The sequence below is a fragment of the Anser cygnoides genome, chromosome 6 (assembly GCF_040182565.1).
Source record: "Anser cygnoides isolate HZ-2024a breed goose chromosome 6, Taihu_goose_T2T_genome, whole genome shotgun sequence".
Classification (NCBI taxonomy): domain Eukaryota; kingdom Metazoa; phylum Chordata; class Aves; order Anseriformes; family Anatidae; genus Anser; species Anser cygnoides.
In genome coordinates this window covers 3,322,532-3,342,781 of record NC_089878.1, presented here as the reverse complement: position 1 = coordinate 3,342,781, position 20,250 = coordinate 3,322,532, and the positions used below count along the sequence as shown (strand labels likewise).

The window sequence follows — 20,250 nt, the reverse complement described above, 5'->3', positions numbered from 1 at the left end:
ATATCATAAACTGGAAGTACAGAGCACCTTACTCACCTGCTGAGCAGCATTAGCATCCTGAGCCAGTGTATCTGGATCATACATGGGTTCCAAAGCCTCCAGAGCTTTTTCAGGCCGACCCAGTTGCTGCTGAAGTGTTGAAAGTGAGATTCTTGCATCCAGATGCAACGGCGCAAGATCAACAACTTTGGCATAGCTCTCCGCAGCACGCTCCATGTGTCCCAAAGCCTTCAAGCATTCTAGATACAGCATAAACACCACCACACACTTAAATGGCAGAAAAAGAAGATTCAATGCAAGCAAAATAGTTAACATATTTTTCGGATGCTCCTCCAGTTAAAACCACTCAAAATATTAATTATTAAAGTGAAAATATTCAGAAATACACACTGATGCATCTATAGTTTCACTTACAGCATCGTCAGTTGATACAGAAGTGAATGGAGAACAGATGCTGTTCACTTAGATGAAAATAAAGTATTTTTAGTTGAAGAAAATTTCAGTCTGTAAGAAGAACAAGAAAACCCTCCATGACAGGGCTGTCATAGTAAACTCCAATTATAGTTTTGCAAATACTAATTATTGTTCAACACTTGCGTCTAAATTCCAGTGATCTTAGACATAGTTCTCTGGAAATGCTCAGCACTGTCCTATCACCTCTCAGTACCACATGTTCAGCAGCCCTGCTTCTTCTCACCTGCATGCCGAAGCCAGACAACAGCCAAGTTGTACCGTTCAGAACAGACAAGGGCACTCAGGAGAGGCAGTGCTGAGTTGTATTCGCCAACATCCAGAAATGCCTCTGCAACGTCCAAATACAAGTCACCCATTTCTTCTGGATTTTGTTCTACCAGAGTGGTCAAGAGAGGCTTTAAAAACAACAACAAATAGTAAAAACACAAATAAACAGCAACAACACCACTTTAAGATCTGGTTTTTTGAAGCTCACCTTTTTATGCTATGATTTTTAACACTTCCAACTGAATGCAAGACATATAAGGACAAAAATAGTATTTTTGTTATTAGATGTTTGCTAGGTGTCTGTCTTGAGGTGGGAGGAAAGCAAAAAATCTCCACAGCCCTCTCAATGACCTCAGTCATATGAAGACAGCAAAAATCACCTGCTTTGTTAATTTATCTTTGGATTTCTGAGTTGATTTCTACTTACATTGAGTGGCTCTAGGATGTTCAGGTGCACCAAACACACCATCAGCTTGACTGTGATATCTATGGGAACCCCCTCAGGTATGGAGCAGCTAACCTTCTCCACAGCTGTGAGAAGACAACAAATTTCTTTCTGAACCCGTATGTTTTAACAAGTATCTCCCATAGCCCCACATCCCCTCCAGGCTATGTTGAGCTACGATCAAGAAAGTATATTCTCAATGACTAGCAAATGTTGGTGTAGGCCTACCCTCTTCCCTTCCTTTGTATCTTTCCTGATTGTTGGAACAACTGACTCTGATCCTTATTATTTCATCTGAAATATCAAGTGCTATCAGTCTGCATCAACTTCAACAGCAAGATCCCGTAGGATGTGTTTGGAGCCTTCCCCCTCTGTCTTAAGATGTATTTGTTACATAAAGCTTTCCTTTAACAGCGTAGGCACCTGTACCCTCTTCTCCTTGCTTTCTCAAGGAAATATCCTGTATTAAGTGGCAAGCCCTGTATGTCAGGGACCTGGCTATATACATTGTTAAACACAGTTATCTACAAACTATTACATAATACCTAGAATGAATGCAGTCTGATGAGAACGCAAGCATGAGACAAAGTGGTACCAAATTAATGGTCACCCAGTAAAACTACACTATCATACTTACTGCACATGCAGTCACTAAACATCCTAAACTACCCTGTTCAAGTTCTCCTTCATCTTAATTCTTACACTGAAAATTGAAAGGGTGACGATTACAACCTAGGAAAACAGTAATTTCCAACTTAAAGCTTCCCTATGACCTTCTACATCCACATCCAATTACTGCATGTCACTGCATATTACTGCATGCTGATTAATTCATCATTCTCTGAACACCTTAATGCCCAGCATGAGAGCAACTATTCACCTGCTGGTATATTCACATAAAATAAAAAAATTCATTTTCAAAGTGGGTAAGCCCTGGGAGAATGTTTTTGACTTTGGTGGCTGGTTGGGTTAAAAGTAAATATTGAGTAAAGACAACAATACACAAGGAACCTTTTCTAGACAGCCCTATTTTCCTACTGTTAGAAATCTTTCATGATTTTGCTATGATTGCAACCTGATTCCTGAGAATATGATCAGTTCATAGAATTGTACTCGATTTAACAACTAAATTACTTACCTGCAGTGCTCGATTCAGCAACTGGATGACTTTGGCTGTCAGTCACTGCCTCCTCCTGGCTTTCCTGAGTTTCTACCACTGATGCTGTATCTTCTTAAACAGAAACAGATTTCCCTAAGTAGCACTGGCTAAGCCAAAAGTTACTTAATTTTGAATCCACATTTGACTGGTAGCTTACTCTTGTTTAAACTGAAAAGTGTACATTGTTTTGAAGGACAGCAGAGCAAGAAGCAATCAAAAAAAAGTTTTGAAGCAATCAAAAAAAAGTTTTAAAGCAACAGGTGGCGGGGAACCAAGACTTTCTGTAGTTTAGCAGCTTTGTCTTAAGAAATGAATATACTTCAAAATTAAGAAATGAATATACTTCAGATAACTTGGCAATACTGTGTTTTAATTCCCAGACTCATTACAGTTGTGCTCCTTGTAAGTTATCTGTTCCTATCAGGACAGCTGTTCTGAACACCATGTTCTCTGATCATCTATATTTTAATCTACTCCATTGAAGTAAAAAGCCAACAGAAGTATCTTATAACTGCATTAGGTTTGGCCTGTATCGCTGAAACGACTGACCAGCTGAATCATAGAACAGACTGCCTGTGTAAGAGTTGGCATGCTGTGATCATTCTAAAGCCCAAACAGAAATATGTTCAGACTTGAGCAATGGCTTTCATAAAGCTGATTTCTCAAAGACCAGCTATTTTATTCAAGTCACAATTACAGGCTAATATCCCTAGGTATTGGTACAAACCAAAACATTTAAATGTTTAACAACAGAAGTAGGATTTAAGAAGAATAGTTTCAGGTCAAAGGTTGATATTCTTGAATATAGATGCCACTAAGTTTATCTGATTTTCTTTCGGAAGCTATTTAGCTAGCAGGAATAACTGGCCTGATGTGAACACTCAGGGGAATGTTTAGAACTTTAAGAGGCCTCCAATTGCCTGGAGAGCAGTCCTTGTCTCTAATGAGTCACTGGGGCTAATTGGACATCAGAGTAACTCCTTATAGAACTCCGAGGTCATGGTATGTAACTCATTAAAAACATCGAAGAGTTTGAAAAGAGAAAAGCCTGTCATCATGCATCAAAACCACTCTCAGGAACTGAAAAGGTAACGGAAAGAAAAATGTCACATTAGATGAACGGAAGGGTCATACTAACTGCTTGTTAACTATTTACCTTTTTTCTCCTCAGTAGGATACTTTTCTGACACTTTTTTTTCAAGTACAATTCCTGCAAAATCAGTAATAACCTAAAACAGAAAAGTAACTCATATCATTCTAAAGATTTAAAAGATATACAGAGTAACCAGTCTACATGACAGTTGCTTTAGACATCACAAAAGTTTTCCGAAGAAAAGTGGTATTCATTTCACTTGGGGTTAGGTCACTAGTATCGAGTTTTATCATTTTATGTCCTTTTTTCCACTATTTTTGGAATACTTAGATGATCTAATCAGCATCTCTTTAGCAAATAAAACGGTTACCTTCATCCTAACTAGAAAAGTTTGCTTTTTTAATTAAAAAAATAAAAAATAAAAATAAAACAACAAAACAAAAATAAAATAATAATTAAAAAAAACTTTTAACTTCTTTAATACCTTTCAGAAGATAGAAAAAGAAAGCAAAGCACCAGGTAAGTAGCTAAGCTCTCCACAGATCTTTCCAAAGTGCACCAACACTTGCTCAGCCTAACACACTGCAAGGAAACTGCAAAGGTTGTCTCATTCAAAAAAAAATAAAATAACACTCACAGCTACATACAGTCAGATGCTTTACAGCAACCCTGCTCATACATCATGACCTCAATAAAACTAGCACAACAGAACAACTAATTAAAAAAATTAAAATCGAAGACAGACTAGCCAAGACATTTGCTTGCCAATAAGGAGGTACGAGAGGGGAAATGCACAAGTGTAAAGGATTGTTGGTCCAAGACCCAATGTGATTTGGTATTTTTGTTCATGAATTGTAAAGTAAGTATTTAAGTCACTACTGTTGCCAAAACCAGAGTGATAAATAAATACAGAGTACATGGCCCTCAGTAGAACAAACCAGATGACTGTATTAAGGTAATTACTTTTAAAAGGCCCACTTAACCAGCTAAAATACAGACTCAGCTATCTAGGAGCAAGAAACAATATCACAGGAATAGACTTGGGAGAACAATCAAGAAGAAACATGGAACAGTTCTACAACTGAGCACTATATTAATAAATCTGGTACCCAAATACCGTGTACAAAGAATTGACTGATTTTTAAAATAGAAAGAGGTATAGAGAGAAGAGTCAGTGGAATTGCTTGCAGGCTAGTAATACTTTATACTGTCAGAGAGAGATCTAAATAAAATCTTAGGTAGGAAAGAAAAAAAGAAAAGAGGTAATTAAATAAGAAAATTTACAAAAAAAAAGTCCCAATTATTAGTGGTTCTTCACTCTATTTGGGAAAGTATAATAATGGCCAGATACTTAAGATGTTCCTCTGAAAGTCAGATCAAATCAAGTAGGAAACATGCCTCAGAAGTGAGAGTGAATAACCACTAGAACAAATATGCGACCTTTGCCAATTCCTGATATCTTAGAGTCAAATTCTAGAGTCTTTCTGGAATGTGTGCTTAATGTTTAAAGCAAAAATTATTAGTCATAACACAGGTATGCCAGATAGAGCACAAGGGTCTGCATTTGAAGCATCAGACCGTTCAGTGCCAATATTTTAACCTTCACCTTCGAGAATTCCCTTTGCTGGTAGTACAACAGATACCCAAATCAGCTTGTAGGTCTCTTCTGGCTACTAAGGTTATGGCAATCGTAGAGAAGGAGAGAAGGGACCCCAAAATGTTAAACCTAGAACAATCCCCTTCTGTTAACTTCAATGATGATTACTACAGAACTAATTGGAAGCAAACAGTATCTGATCATCTCTACCACTGTAGAAATACAACCATATTTAAGCACTACAGGAATACAGACTACCTATCCTGACTGGCATAGAGGTGATGAACACAGTACACAAATGCATTTAATTCTCCATACCACCAGTGCTTTGTCATACTGTTTGGAGGAAATATATAATTCAGCTGCTATATTAACATCTTCCATAGAGACAAGACTCTGATGTTTACTAATGGCTTCTTCTATTATCTCGATAGCAGAGGTGACATCACTGGCTTCATAATAACTCCTAAAAAATGCAGATAGGAGACATTAAGTATTTGAGATAACTGATAATATATACTTTGACCACTAGCAAGAGGCTTTTCGTATTTCTTTGCCTTTATATTTTCTTTGTCTTTTTGAAAATATCTTAATTAGGGAGAGTAAATTACAAAAGATGGTGAGAAAGAGGGTAGTTTTTCTTTCCTTATAACTTTTGGCAATTTTCATGTATTTCAAATAATTACCAATAATCCCCTATATATTCAAATAATCCCCTATATGTTGGGACTTTACAGGAACTTTTATTCAGTATCCCTTGCCTCAAGCCAGGTTATCAGTGATGTGTTGCATTAAACTAGTTTTACAAAGAACTCCAATAATCATATTGTTACAATACACTTCTTGCATTTTTGGTGCATTTCACAACCAGAAAAAACAAAAGAATTAACTGTCTTTGAAACGGTCCAATAACAGGTTTCTACAAGTTATGCATGAGAAAGCAGAGGTATAAAGCAATTAAACAACTTACTGAAAACTAAGATTAGAGAGCTACACACTTGAACCCAAAGTCTCCTCTGTGACCTGATCTGCTCTCATTAGCAGAACAGCGGAAGGGGCAGAGATGATGACCAGATGATGGCAGAGGGGATGAGACTTACTCCAGAAACAAATCATAAACTATATTTAAACTATACTGCGTTGAAGACTGCACCTCAGATTTAATACCTTGTTTCACTCAGACTTGCTGGCAAGGAGATTCCAGGTCTCTAGTGATATTATACAGATACAATTGTATACAAGTACAGTACATTTTTGTGTACTGTAGGTATGTTCTCGGTAACTAGTATTTGCATTTTATTCTCATATTCTAACAGAACCCTTCTGTGATGATGCAATGATCATGCACAGGATAATTCCCACACGTCAGCCTTTGGAAGCATCACAACATATGTGATGCATGGGTGCATGCTTGTATGTGGGTCATTCCCAGCAAAAACACCTGCATGATTTCAGCTACACACCCAGCTTCAATCACCTAAAGAGCTTTTAATACCAGCTTTTGAGAAACTCTGGGAAACGAAATCACACTATTTTTAAGTCCAACTTACTTTGCCATGTCTCTAGCCAACTGCATGAAACGCTCTCCATCAGAGGGAGACAGGAGATTCAAAATACGCCTGTAGCCATCCATAGCATTCTTATGTTCCCCCAGCTGTTCATACAGGCTTGATCTCTCCCATAGATAACGCACGTTGGTTGGGTCATACTTCAGAGCTGCAACATGAAAAATATACACAAAATATTAAAAATATTAGTAGCCACGTTTAGAAAAAGGCAATAACAAATTTCATATTCGTCTACTTGATCACTCCACTGCCAAAGCCCTGGCAAACACCAGCAAATTTAAGTTGACAACAGATAACAGAAAAAGCTGTATCAATAAATATCCTGAGGAAAGCAAACCAGATTGAAACACAGGTAGATGCTACCAGAAATAAATTCAACTAGGACTCTCTTTTTCTTCTCCAAAAACATAAGGTAACATCACTTGCCTACTGACAGAATATTAATGGACACATCATTACATGCACAAGCTTTTTGTACGAAAAAGACACCGTATGATAAAGATTCGTGAATCTTTTACCAAAGTCTGGACAGAAGTACCAGAATCTTAGCAAACTGAAGCAAACTATTGGAAAGCAGGAGAAAACGACACGATTGCTATTAGCACCTAACATTTACTTTAAAATATTAAAATCACTGCTACCTTACCTTTTGTGTAGCAGAAAACAGCCTGTTTAATATTATCCTGTTCTAGTGACATTTCTGCCAGTCTAACCCATTCCTCAGTGTCACTAGGATTTAAGTGAGCTGCAATCAGTTCAAACTGTAATGACTTCTCCATATCACCCTGGTCTTCATAGATCATGGCAAGAGTGGAAAAGGGCTCATGAGCAAGAGGAGCTACAAAAAGACAGAGAACAATTAAGAACTATTGTTTTAAAACCTACTTGAAAACAAGAAACTTGTCTTTCTTCAAACAACAAATATGAGAATTAAATGAAACATCAACATTACTGTTTCAATTCAGAAAAAAAAATTGCTGATAAGCTTCCAATTCCTTTTTTATAAATCATTAAACAGCCTGACTAAACCTAACAACAACCATTTACAGCATTTTTTCTACTTTAGAAGTTATGCCAATAGCTGTTTACACTTTGGTTGTATTTTAAAAAGACAGAAGTAATCTGTGGAAAGCAGTAAAATTAGGGTGACAGTTTCTTCTCTAAAGCAAAATAACATAAATGCACTGCAGATTCTTAATTTAATGCTAATTACACAATGACATTCCTTGTACTGAGTATTTTCATCATCAGTGAAGCCACACTGAACTTCCTGATGCACAAGACAATTTCACCCCACTCTTAAAGCCAGAATTTTTTAGCATTCTAAAATACCTTGTCGAATGATTTCCATGCACATCAGAATAGCCTCCTGACGTTCTCCTCTTGCGAACCTGATATTGGCCTCTCCCATCAGACCTCTCAAGGCACGAGGAAGTTTGCTGCGAGGTCTTCTCTCCTAAATGGAAACGGGATATTGATATTTTTATCAATGATGCAGCTGTGCCCAAATTCAGGAGACAACAGTCACACTTGCGCTTTATACAACCTAATAACAAATTATTTAAGTGCTAGCAATATCAAAATGACCAACCAAAATATTTGCTAATTTTCATAACTGACAGAATAATTCTGATATCTAAAATAAATAAAATCCAGACACTGGAAAAATTTACTTCATTATTTTTGAAAGTTTCCAAACAGTACTCTTCTAAAAAACAAAGACAGGATGCCAACACAAGCAGAAGTCTCCTACACAGAATTATTTTCAAGCAAGTCTCTCAGCAAGTAGCTAAAATCATGCAAACTGGCCTTCATTTACTACATTTTGCAAGATAAAAAGTTACACAAAAGTTTAAATACTTGCTTTCATCATTTTCTTGGTCTCTCGATTTAGGACCATCTCCAACACAAAAACATCTCCAGCTGTGGGCTGCTCAGGAGTTTCTTCTTCCTCTTCTTCTTCCTCTTCGTCATCGTCCTCCTCTTCATTTTCCCCAATCATGGATGCAAAGACTCGATGAACAGATTTACTGACGCCATCTGCAGTTTCTCCTGGTTGAGAAAGAAGCAGAAAAGGCTTGTAACAATCAAAAGCACACACTGCTTTATTAGGGCAAGTACAGAGAAAACAGAATTCTTCATAATTAGTAGCCCACTTAAAAGAGCTATTCTATAAGAAAAAGACCTACAGAAATGCAGAAGAGCTTCTAACATCCTCTTTGGTTTTCAAACACTGGGTTATTCATCACCAATGCCTGGTATTCCCAGCCTCTAACATTTTTTGGATATTTGATATGAACAAACATAGGGATGAACACACTGAACGAAGCAATAGTTTATTCAACATTTTTCTCGATCCATACAAGAGGAGCATATTAAGTAATTTTCAAGCACTGAACTGGTCAGATGGAACAAAGCTTTTCAGTTGAAGAGGCTGAGTAGACAATCACACTAAACAATAATGCAGCAGACAATTTTTAGAAATAATTTAAAATAAGATCTTCTATCCACTCTATCCATGACAATGAGTACCTTTTCACTTGTGTAAATGCAAAATCCACATTATTAACATATCTCCGGAAAAAGAAATAACAAAATTCTTTATCATAAATAAACATATGATGCTATATGTCCAAAATAAATATGCTTAAAGCATATAATTTTACACACATTCACCTTTTTCTTTTTTAAATTAAAACCTTTAATTACAAACTTAACCCAGGGTTATAACTGCCCACAAGTTTATTTCAGTGCAAAAAGAGACTAAAAGCAATCATTTTTGCTTCGTTTCTCTTCATCTGCTAGCCATCAAAATACATAGTGTTGGAAGGTTTGTGTTGGAGGATTGGGCATCTAAAGATTTGATAGAGACACACAGACAGAATAAAGTCGTGACTGAAAAATAAACCTACTATGCTTTGCCTATGGACAAGAGGAACTTTGGCTACTACACCTGGGCTTATACATTTGAAAATCTTCAGAATATATTTGGTTATTTTTATTCTGGCTAAAAAAGATTAATGTAATTTCTCTTTTATTTCACTTTCTTTGGCTGTAGACAACAGAAGACCAGCTCTGAACATCAGTGTATCAAAAATGATTTTAACAATGATTTTTTCTATCATTTTTCTTCTGAATTCTACTAACAACTCTTTAAATAGTGATAAATATTATCAATGCATCCTTGATTCTACAGACTTCTCGAGACCTCTGTGTTCTCTGTAATAAGAGAAAAATTAACACTATATTATTGGGATATGTTTTCTCTTTGATAAAGACTATATATGTATACACATATGTCTACACATTGTTCTCATCAATGTGTATAAATACCTGAGGTGTTGGAGACAGCGGGATTGGGCCAACCTCTTTTCAGTGGTTTGTGGGGACAGGACAAGGGGTAATGGCCACAAGATGGAGCACAGGAAGTTCTGCACCAACGTGCGAAAACTTCTTCATGGTGAGAGTGACGGAGCACTGGAATAGGCTGCCCAGGGAGGTTGTGGAGTCTCCTTCTCTGGAGATATTCAGGGCCCGTCTGGACGCCTACCTGGGCAGCCTGCTCTAAGGAACCTGCTTTGGCAGGGGGGTTGGACCCGACAATCTTTCAAGGTCCCTTCCAACCCCTTCAATTCCGTGATTCTGTGATATGAAAAAATCATGGGCAGAATAAAGTGCAGAAGACCACAGCTTGGAAGTACTTCAGAGGCATCAGTAAAAGGCATCACCAAGGCATATGTAAGGTGAGACAATTTAATCCTATTTTTGATATTCAAAAGAAAAAGAAAAAAAAGAGGAAGAATTGAGAATTTGCAGTGAAAGTAACAAAAGGAGTCCAAGAACCAACACAAAGAGATCAGAAGTCACACTTTGCTATCTCACAGTATTGGCAATGGCACAAGATATGCCCTGGCCAGTGCGGGAAGTACATATTCACCTTCTAAAGTCCTGGTGTCTGAAACAGACTGCAGTGCTACAAGGCCCAGGCTCAAATCCAGAACCTGAGGCATGGGATCACCAAGCAGTGATACAAACTAAACAAAGTGCTACTCCTACCACTTCCTACAAGTCCTTTCATTATGTAGGAAAACCAAAGAAATTAAGGTTATTTCATTAAGGGATCTAAGGAGACATTACCATCACAGTAACCGCACACAGAAAACCATCCAGGGAACCCATAGCCAGGAATATCCGGCAGAAAAATAAGGGAAGAAATAAACCTAGGCCCTCTAATCAGGACAGGAGATAACTAAGCAGGAGGGAAAAAAAATAAAATAAAAGCAAACAAACCCTCTTTTTAGCTACTTTATTTTACTTTGGATGACAGTGGAGGTAGACAACACTTTCATACAGTAAAATCAAATATTCTGAAACACTCAAGTCTCAGCCAAGAAGGCTAGCAAAGAGATAACCACAGAAAACCACACCAAAACACAGCGAGAAGACTTTCTGAGATGCATTAAAAACTTAAAATGTATTTGTAGCTTTAGATAAAGTAAATAATAGAGACCAGATGGTTAGCAAGCCAGGAGGGGAACAAACACAGCTGTTCCCAGAAATAAATGACCAATTGGCCATATCCAGTCCTTTAAAAACACTTAACAAAGTTAAAGCCTAGATATGAATGGGAACATCCTACAAAGACATACACTGTAACAATGTGCTTCAGTACCCATAGGTTTGAAAGAAACTGACAGGTATTTATAGAAAGCCAGCTATCAAAGAGCAACTGCTTTCAATCACCTTTAAAATATATTTTTCACAGAAATGATCACGTTAACATTTACCCTCTGTTTCATCCTGATTGTGGGATTTCCCAGATGCTTTTCTGGATGAAGATGGAGCATCGATGTCTTCACTGTTTTCCTCGGCAGATGCATTTTCACCATCCTATGCACACCAACAATATTATTTATAAGCTCCGCAATGTGACTCATTCCTGTTCCCCCTAATCTTTACAATTAGTATTTAGACTATGGGATTCCAGTTTTTGCACTGCAAGGGGACACAGGTGTGGTACATGCTGTATTTTTAAACGAATAAACCCAGCATCATTTGCTTTAATATTCTTATCAATGTGAGGTGATGCAGGCGGTGACTATTCACGTTACCACTGACTTAAGAGACGCCGTTACTTGTTTAGCGCTACAGAGATGTAACATGACATAGGTAACTGTATAAAAAAATTATAAACGCGTGACACCTCCTTTCAGGAGCCAGCATTTGTTGACACAGAAGGAAAGCTCCAAACAACACTTCTTAACGCGGCAGGAGGACCGCCTCCCTGACAGCCCGGCTCCAGCGGACCCGCCGCCGGCAGGCTGCTGTCAGCACTGCTCAGGCCCCGCCACCTGCCCGCTCCTGCACAAATCGGGCCGCGTAGTCGCTTTCAGACGCCGTCCCTCCCCGCATTTACAGCTGCCGGGCAGCCGCGGGTGCCCCTTCAAGCCCGGCCGGCGGCGGGGGACAGCAGCGGGGCGCTTGCGTACCCCCAGCCCGCCTGGGCCGCGCCCCCGGCGGGTGTAACGTAGCAGAGGGGCCTGGCCAACCTTCTCGCGGCTCTTGCGCTCCTCCCGCCGCCGCTCGAACTCCTCGAAGGAGATCTTCCCCTCCAGGTAATCGATCAGCTCCGGGCTGAAGCCCGACATGGCGCCGGAGACGGCCGGGGGAGCGAGTTGAGGGCGGGACGCGGGTGCCGCCGCTATGGCGCCCGGCTCGCCCCGCGCCCTCGAACAGGGGTTCCGCGCCGCTGAACCCCCCGGCAGGTCCCAGATCCCTGCTTCTGCACCCCAAAAAGCGGACAGAGGGCGCGCTGCACCCTGCTCACTCCAGGAGGGGGCCTCGGCCGTGGCTACGGGGGGGGGGGGTTGCGCGGGACAGCGTGAAGGGAAAGCTAGAGCCCGGCCCCCTCCCAGCACCGCGGCGGGTTAGCAGTACCTAAGGGGTACCCCACACAGGTGCTTCACAGCGTCTCCTTCAAACGACCCGAAGCAGCATTTGTTTACCTACTGCGAACAAAGACACGTGGCAGAAGGGAGAAGCCCCCCGTTGCACTCCCCCTTTATTCACGTTTTAACACAAAAGCAGCCCAGCAGTACACGTTTGTCAACAGACAGCAAAGAGCCAGCTACAAGGAAAGGGCAGCTTGCACGGGCAAAACTGTGACACAGAGGGGTTTCTAAAGTGCCGTATAACAGGTAAAAAGGCAAAGCAGTAGTGGTTTGCTGTGAGGTGTGAAAGTTGAGAAGTTAACACCTGAAAGAGAGGGGAAAAAAGGGCATTAAACAAAGCTCTTCTGATCCATTTCCAAATTGACATGCACAGTACTCCTTGTGTGGAGCGTTTTTGCTTGTTTCTTTACTGACAAACACTTGGCAAAAAATAATTTAGTATTAAAATCTAAGTGCAGCCTTCACGGTTATTCATGCTAAGGTTAGTGGAGCTGTACTTATGATTAAAAAATATATGTTATGCAAACCTAAAAAGCCTTAGCTGAACACTGATCACAAGTGAATCTCTTGAAAATAGTGGGAAAATTACCTAACTGCTTAGATTCAAATCTTACTGAAATTTTCACCTATTTCTAAAATGGGAGAAAAGAGTTGTTCGCCTTTCCTCAGAATTGGCACTATTCAATGACTTTCAAAATGAGCTATAAAATGATTTTTGTGTTACAGGGTGTGCATAGATAAGATAGCTGAGAAATACGTGCTATAATTTGAAGCTGCATTTATTCATAATGCAAACTTGGCCTCTGTCAATATTATTTCGTATTTACAGAGAGGTGTGAATGAGTTCACAATCATTTTATTCAACCTTCAATTTTAGTGGTAGAAATACAGAAAACAGCACAAGTGGACAAAGATGTAAACAATGTACGCTTTGTTAGTGCAGTATCTTACATGTAAATTAATTTTCTTAATATCCATGCATCACGTGAAATAAATAGTCTACAATTTTATTAATAGCCTAAGTTACTTAAATAAAATCTGCCTTCTCTATTACGTGTACATTTTCTGCATTCCTCTCCCCATAAAGAAAAAAAAAAGCATGGTCTATATAAATGTGCACAAGTACCACGTGTTATTTTACAGAAGTAGTAAACACCTCATAAATCTCTACCTCACACAATTTCCAAAGAACTTTAGGCATGAGTTAAGGTGTCACATTTTTCATTTCTTCTGAAGAACAAGTCGTTTTTATACTTCAGACAAAAGTGAGAATCACTTGAATTCAAGTCTTTCACTGGCTTACATGTAACAACATTAGAGGAAAAGGCATCCTCATTTACCTTGGTTCATCACCATCTTTTAGCCTTTGAAATAATTTGGAAAAGAATTTTTCCTTTCTTCATAATCTGCAAATGCAGAAGCAATAGGATCTGAGTAGAACATGACAGGCCTCGGTCCTTCATTGTTCATAGTGAAAGTAGCTGGGAATTTTCTGAGATCAAGACCCCTGCCCGAAAAATAAGCCTGGAGCGTTCTGAAAAACTGAACATATTTCATATGTGAAAACAAAGCATGCCAAACAGACAATTATTCATACTGAAACATAGTAGATAAAACATTTCCTCTTATAATGGATGAAATCCTCTATTTTGATCATAAACTGATGCAGCATAGGCGATATAGATCAGACTCATCCAATCTGCCCATGGCTCATAGATAGTGTTTAAGGACCACCAGCATTTTACTGGTGATCCACACTCCCAATTGGACCACAGAAGGTTCAAATGTTTCTCCTTTTAAAGCAGACACAGCAAAACCCTTGCTGAGGGCAAATAATGCAATTCTGTTAAACATTTCTCTAAAGACATGTTCTCCAAGAGTTAGCAGCAGTGGACAATTGATTTGAATTGGCCCCTTAGATTGCTTACAAGTAGAAATATTTAATCAATGTTTCTTTAAACAGTGGGGAAAACTGTAAGAAACTTCCCCCTCCCCTCACAAATTACTTATAAGATCTCGCAAGTGATTACTTTTTAGATCTTTTGCTACAAACAACATGCCAGATGGAAACTTACTTGTTCATCTAGAAGATGAAACATGTAATCAACAGAGTACACATTTGAAAGAAACATAATAATCATTCCTCGTCTGGATCATAAAATGAGCATCCGTATAATCAAAACATTTTTAAAAACTAAACCTGCTGGATGAAGATCACACTAAGAATGTCTCTTCAGTTAAGGGGTACATCTAGACTGAAGAATGCTTATCCAGTTGTTGTTATTGGCTATAGAAAGTGCATAGTTACTAAACCCTCTCACCTGTATATTAGTTGACAAAAAATCTTGTGATAGAAAACACAAGAAACACACAAAACTTAGACTATCCTTCTTGCAGTATTTCCTTACCAGATCTCTGTTTCTAGGGTTATCTAGAGGTTTCCATTTTTCTTCTGGTTGGAAAGGAGCACCCTTTGTCAATCCTCTTACAGCCAATACTGTATATAGACCCAGGAACACCACTTTCCACATGTTGAAGAGATGAACAGACTACCTGTTGGAAGGACAAAGATCCAGGCTCCAAGTCCTACAGAACTGTCACTGCTAACAAGTAAAGCTAACAATCCAAAGGAGCGCTGCAAATTATCCATGGCAAGGAAAATCTGCCTACTACAGATCACATCTGTGTGCTATTGGCTTTTTTGGTTCTACACTAAAGTACTAAGAAGAACAAATTATTCTAAAGAAGTGTTTCCCTTAACAAAGCTATTTCTAGACACTGAGTTCCTTCCTTATGAAAGGGACCAGTTTGACGCTTAACACAAGAAACTGACATTTGTAAATTTACATTTGTTACTACATTACAGCCATTTTAATTGGCTGATTAGTTAAAGTATCCAGTTTTTGTATGCTTCCAAGGATAATGCAAAACTATGGCTTAAGATCACACAGCTCAATATTTTTTAATTGCATGAAATGAAAGTGCACTACATATATTAATAAGTGCAATAATAATACAGTCTGGTATAATACACTAGAGACTTGTTTCAAAACTTGATTCAAGAGAAAAAAATAATCAGATTCTACCTTTCACTCTCTTTAAAATAAAGCTTACCAGTGAATTTGGCTCTGGCTTGCCCCTTCTTGGTTAGTCTGCTTGTAATCTGTGAACGAACTGATCTCTGTACTTATATTTCTAGTGGACTGTAGGTGGGTGTCAATGACGTTAGCAGTTCAAAAATACAGTAATGATTCCATTTCCATCCATGACATAAAGACCCTTGAGAATTTCATCCTTAATACTCTTAAGACCTGTTGCTATTGAACAGTGCAGTGCAAATTCCTCTTCCCTAAGCTGCATTACAGAAAATTGGTGGTAAGCATATAATAAGTTTAATACAACTTCCAGCAGAGATAGCAGAGCTCTATCAAAATATTACTTTTAATTAAAAATAATTAACCATATCTACCAAACGGTGACTAACAGATAATTACAGCTGGTAGAATGGTTTTCAAGCAAGATGAGATATGGATCTTTTTCTTGATGCTGGAGAGAGAGAGAAAAGTAATGTCTGTTTCTAAAACCATAACATTTTAATGAAAGCGTTGCTTTCCTTCTCTGATCTTATTGACAGTCAATATGCTCCTGTCATACTACAAACTAAGACAAAGAAGGACTATGCTAATTTACCTCGGCTTTATTTTGTAGTATCCTTCATCTCAAAGCTGCTCAATATTTTTTTGCTTGTACATTCACTACACTCTTATCTCTACTATTTAGGTGATTTTTGGTTAGTATCACATAAAATGTATCTCTAAAGAGACATTTTAAGACTAATTTTTGATAAGATAAATCTTTATCTTACCCCTAATGATGACTGTTTGTTTTTCCTGAGTAGAAGGCTTTACATCTTTCTTGGGTTTCAATACTGAAAACTGAAACAAAAGCCTAACAATGCTCTTCCATGCAGACAAAATTGTGGGCATCTTAACATCATTAGTGATAGAGTAATCAAAATCCTACCAGTATTAATGTCATCACTGCAGTAAGTGTTGGCTTATTGACAGCTTGACAGGCTGATAGCTTATTGGCAGCTTGACACCCAGAAGTTGACTTATCCAGCTTGTATATTATTCTATAGGGTTGAAATAAAAAACATTGTTGAAAAAAATTGCATAAGAACAGAAAGATCAGCAGCTTGCGTAATTTTCCAATACAAAAACACCCTTAATTCTGAAATTTGGTGTAAAATTAGGGCAAAGTATAATATATTACTTAGTTTGAAAAAAGCAAACATAAAAAAACACCTTTGGTTGTCATATCTGTTCTAGGAATAATTTCTGGCATAGCAGAGTCTATATATGTAGCCACGGTTACGTCACGATCGTCTGCATCTCGATTACCAGTCTATAAAATGAGGATTTCCCTGTTTTGGAATGCCTATAGGTAGGTTTCATCCTTCTCATTAGATATCTGCATCATATGTAGCTCAGAATTTACACTTATGACCCACAGCAATTTCATGATTTCCTTATCACTTTGTGTAGAAGACACAATAAGCTGCTGCTACAGCTGTTTAAACCAAGCTGCTTTTATTGTTGGTGGGTTTTGTTAGTTTTTTGAATGATATGGTATTTTACTATATATTTAGGGGTTCCAAATCAAATACCCCTAGTCTTCTGCAGAGCCAAGGTAAAACATCTAATGGAAATTACAGAAGGTTTAAAAAACAGAGTAGCCTCATTTCCCAATCCACCTGCCTCTAAAATCAATTCTAAAGAAATTTACAAACAAGCTACCTCTCCATTTCTGAAGGAGGGAACTACATTTATATCATTAAAAAAAAGACAAACAGAAAAATTTCATCATCAGACACGAGGAGAATTAGCCCTTTCATTTCATTATGAAGGGAAACTGCAGTCCTGGATTTCATTAGGGTGATAAAGACTTGTAACTTTAAGATGGTTTAAGGAACAGTTTAAACTATGCACGGAAATACCCTAATTTCTTTCCAAAATATTGTCCAGTTACTAAGCAGACATTTTACAGCATTCACCCTAAGATATTTAAGTTTACCTTATGATATTTAAGGTAAAATACCTCTAATGGCTTATATTCAACAAAACTTAAAATATTTGGGGGGGGGGTTTCTTTCTCTCCCCCAGATGGGAACATGGATAGAGAATCATTCACTCAACTTGCTTCTGTTGAGGAAGATTTCTTAATCTCTTCAACATGACTTCTGATATTTCCTATTAGTCTTTGGTTTCTTTTGCCAGAGACACCAGGCTCTGTAGCCAGAAACATGGTTTGGAATTTTATTTCTGGCACTGACTAAATAAATGTAAACAAAAGAGATATTGAAACATCAGTTGGTAACAGTTCACCTTAGTGATGTTAACTTGCATATGGGAATCTTTGGTCTTGATTCCTCCTACAGTCAATATATAATCAATTAGTTAATGCACATTTATGCTGTGTACATACACAATCAGTATCTTTAAAGCCAAGAGCTGGTTTAGTTTCTTTTTAAGACAGGAGACACACAGCTATCTGAAAATTCACCTGTATTAATCACAGTCAAGACATTTTCTGCTTGCACTCTGATGGTACTCACTGTTGAGGTCAACGGGTCTCTGATCAGCTTGGTTTTCATTTACTTACCTTCAGATAAGCACAGGTGTATACACAGCTTTGCTTTCCTCCGCTCCCCCTTTGTAAATGCATGTCCAGTGCCACGTCTTCATTAGTCAGAGCACAAGAGCACTTCTGGTGGCAGGCCGCCAGCACACAGCAGTGATAAAGAAAGCAGGAATGATTCAGTTCTGTTGCCTAAATAACAGATTTTCTAACCTGAATCCCATCCCATCCCACCAAATTTATCTTACACCTATTTAGCTTAGACCTGTTTCTTCTCTACAACAGTTAATACTACTTGGCTATCCACATTATTTTGTTCACTAATCATTTATCCAGTCTGAACATCTTGTATAGCTAATACATTGTTTTAGCAAAACAGTGTTTTGATCCCAGTTATTCACCTTGTATGTATTTCTCCATTGCCTTCATTATAAATATTATCATCTTCCCCCTGGGACTTCCTGTTCCAGTTCTGTCTGACATCTTCATACCATGACCACTGCAATAGCAAACACATTCCCCACCAGTGCTGGAGTGAAGTCTGAGCAGGCTACCACAACTTGGTGTCTGAGTCATAACAGGCATAAAACAGATTGGTCAGTGCCAGTGGTTCAAACCTTTCCAAACCTCTGTGATGGCAAGGTGACCACATTTCCTCACAGTTCTTCTCTCCCTCTTTAGAGGTGTCCAAAAATCATTTGTTAGCATCTATATAAGTTACCTTCTAAATCAACCAGAGTTCCTCTAAAGGTAATGACTGGAAGGGAAAAAAAAACCTTGATTTACAGTTTGGGCTTACACTTCAGATTTAACTTAAAAAAAAAATAATAACAATAATGGAAAAAAAAGAGCAGGCAGGTTTACTTCAGCCACCCTTTTATTTTTCCCCTCTATTCTATCATTTGATTTATTCCGAAAGAAAACCATGGGGGGGATACACATTATATTTAGATAGTAAAACATAGCAAGGTCTTTTGTAAATCTGAAACAAGCATTGTTGCTGTTGGACTATTATGGTACCCCCTAACAAAATTCAGACATTTTGGTTGACTGATGAAGCATGTGGGCAAGCAAGAGATTCAATTACTATGTTTTCCTGTAAGTGATCTTTAAAAAAAAAAAAATCTCCACAAAGTTGTGTTGTTGCTTTCTAAGTTAGAATTTAAGCTAATTGTTAGAGAGAAAAGTCTGTTTAGACTTACTGCTCATTTTAATGTATTTTATGCCAAAACATTTTATTTTTAAGATAGTTTAATTACAGTTCTGTCCTTCAAAGTCAAATATAAGTAGTATACATTGATACTAAAGTACTATTAGTATAGTTAGACTGACTGAACAAAATTGTATCCTCCTTTGAGGACAGTTGCTAGTTTAACAAATGCTTTCAAGCCAGATGTCCAAATTCTGCATTTTAAATGTGGCCAAATTTAAACACTAGGTTTTTCTCAACAAACTGCCTACATAGAGACACAGCTTTAGTAATTCAAATCTTCTGAAAGTGGCTATACCAATGACATAGGCAATATGGCACAGTAATATTCATATATTTTTAAAATTCCACTGAAGCTGAAAATGTTCATTGCATTGCTTCTTCAGTTTCATGCAAGTTACTTCAAAATAAAAATCCTTTAAAAATCCTTTTCTGGAATTAGAAGCAAAATCAAAACTATTTGTTTATTTATAGAACAAGTTTTATGGATATGATGCTATATATAAAATGCATTATTCAATAAACCTTTTTCCACTGTTTTACATTTCCGATTCATGATAGCAAGGCACATATAAAAGCCTAACATGCATGAGTTACGATACTGAGACAGGCTTCATTAAGCATCTTTACTGTATTCTACGTAATATGTGAAAAAAGTGTCTGTTATGTAAAGTAATGCTCTAACCACAATGCTTTTGTTCACTGTTTTTATTTTCTGCTTAGAATCCCAAGTATTACAAGTTGGAAGGAAAAGCACCAAACTGCTCCACATCAGTACCTGAGCAAAGACTAAAGGCAAATGTTCACCACAACACTCATTAGCGTGTTTGTGCAACAAAAGTACAG

At 37.9% G+C, this 20,250-nt stretch overlaps 3 protein-coding genes and 1 long non-coding RNA gene across 6 annotated transcripts in view; 1 reads left to right on the top strand and 3 right to left on the bottom strand.

The window, feature by feature from the left end:
• The window catches only part of GTF3C3 (general transcription factor IIIC subunit 3), a 21,890-nt gene extending 9,430 nt beyond the window's left edge, over nucleotides 1-12,460 (bottom strand). Inside the window, exons 1-12 of one of the 3 annotated variants that reach the window (XM_066999934.1) lie at nucleotides 12,153-12,441; nucleotides 11,391-11,493; nucleotides 8,468-8,655; nucleotides 7,936-8,059; nucleotides 7,250-7,441; nucleotides 6,586-6,751; nucleotides 5,354-5,501; nucleotides 3,502-3,574; nucleotides 2,325-2,414; nucleotides 1,169-1,272; nucleotides 698-869; nucleotides 37-239 (exon numbers count right to left, since the gene is read on the bottom strand). In XM_066999934.1, the coding sequence (XP_066856035.1) occupies nucleotides 37-239; nucleotides 698-869; nucleotides 1,169-1,272; nucleotides 2,325-2,414; nucleotides 3,502-3,574; nucleotides 5,354-5,501; nucleotides 6,586-6,751; nucleotides 7,250-7,441; nucleotides 7,936-8,059; nucleotides 8,468-8,655; nucleotides 11,391-11,493; nucleotides 12,153-12,251 (1,662 nt within the window). In that variant the 5' untranslated portion in view covers nucleotides 12,252-12,441. Of the gene's footprint in view, nucleotides 1-36; nucleotides 240-339; nucleotides 505-697; nucleotides 870-1,168; nucleotides 1,273-2,324; nucleotides 2,418-3,501; nucleotides 3,575-5,353; nucleotides 5,502-6,585; nucleotides 6,752-7,249; nucleotides 7,442-7,935; nucleotides 8,060-8,467; nucleotides 8,656-11,390; nucleotides 11,494-12,152 lie in introns of those variants that run through there. The other 2 variants (XM_066999933.1, XM_066999935.1) reach the window with 2 other exon arrangements.
• Nucleotides 11,616-20,250, top strand: LOC125182146 (uncharacterized). The gene is made up of 3 exons (XR_007161240.2): nucleotides 11,616-12,218; nucleotides 16,886-17,000; nucleotides 20,128-20,250. It is a non-coding gene; the product is annotated as an uncharacterized lncRNA (long non-coding RNA).
• C6H2orf66 (chromosome 6 C2orf66 homolog) lies at nucleotides 12,623-15,586 on the bottom strand. Its single transcript, XM_048058439.2, has 3 exons — nucleotides 14,963-15,586; nucleotides 13,895-14,096; nucleotides 12,623-12,858 (listed from the first exon to the last, which is right to left on the bottom strand). The coding sequence occupies exons 1-2, from the start codon at nucleotides 15,083-15,085 to the stop codon at nucleotides 13,914-13,916; spliced, it is 306 nt and encodes a 101-aa protein (XP_047914396.1). The 5' UTR covers nucleotides 15,086-15,586; the 3' UTR covers nucleotides 12,623-12,858; nucleotides 13,895-13,913.
• The window catches only part of PGAP1 (post-GPI attachment to proteins inositol deacylase 1), a 41,585-nt gene continuing 37,991 nt past the window's right edge, over nucleotides 16,657-20,250 (bottom strand). The window contains exons 27-28 of the transcript XR_010832563.1: nucleotides 18,219-18,323; nucleotides 16,657-16,689 (exon numbers count right to left, since the gene is read on the bottom strand). The gene's annotated coding sequence lies outside the window, so the exon portion shown is untranslated. The remainder of the gene's footprint in view (nucleotides 16,690-18,218; nucleotides 18,324-20,250) is intronic.

Coding starts and splice junctions, on each gene's coding strand:
- C6H2orf66 (XM_048058439.2), bottom strand. CDS start 15,085: ATGTGGAAAGTGGTGTTCCTGGGTCTATATACAGTATTGGCTGTAAGA. Junction 14,097..14,962: donor ACCCTAGAAACAGAGATCTG/GTAAGGAAATAC, acceptor AAATATGTTCAG/TTTTTCAGAACGCTCCAGGC.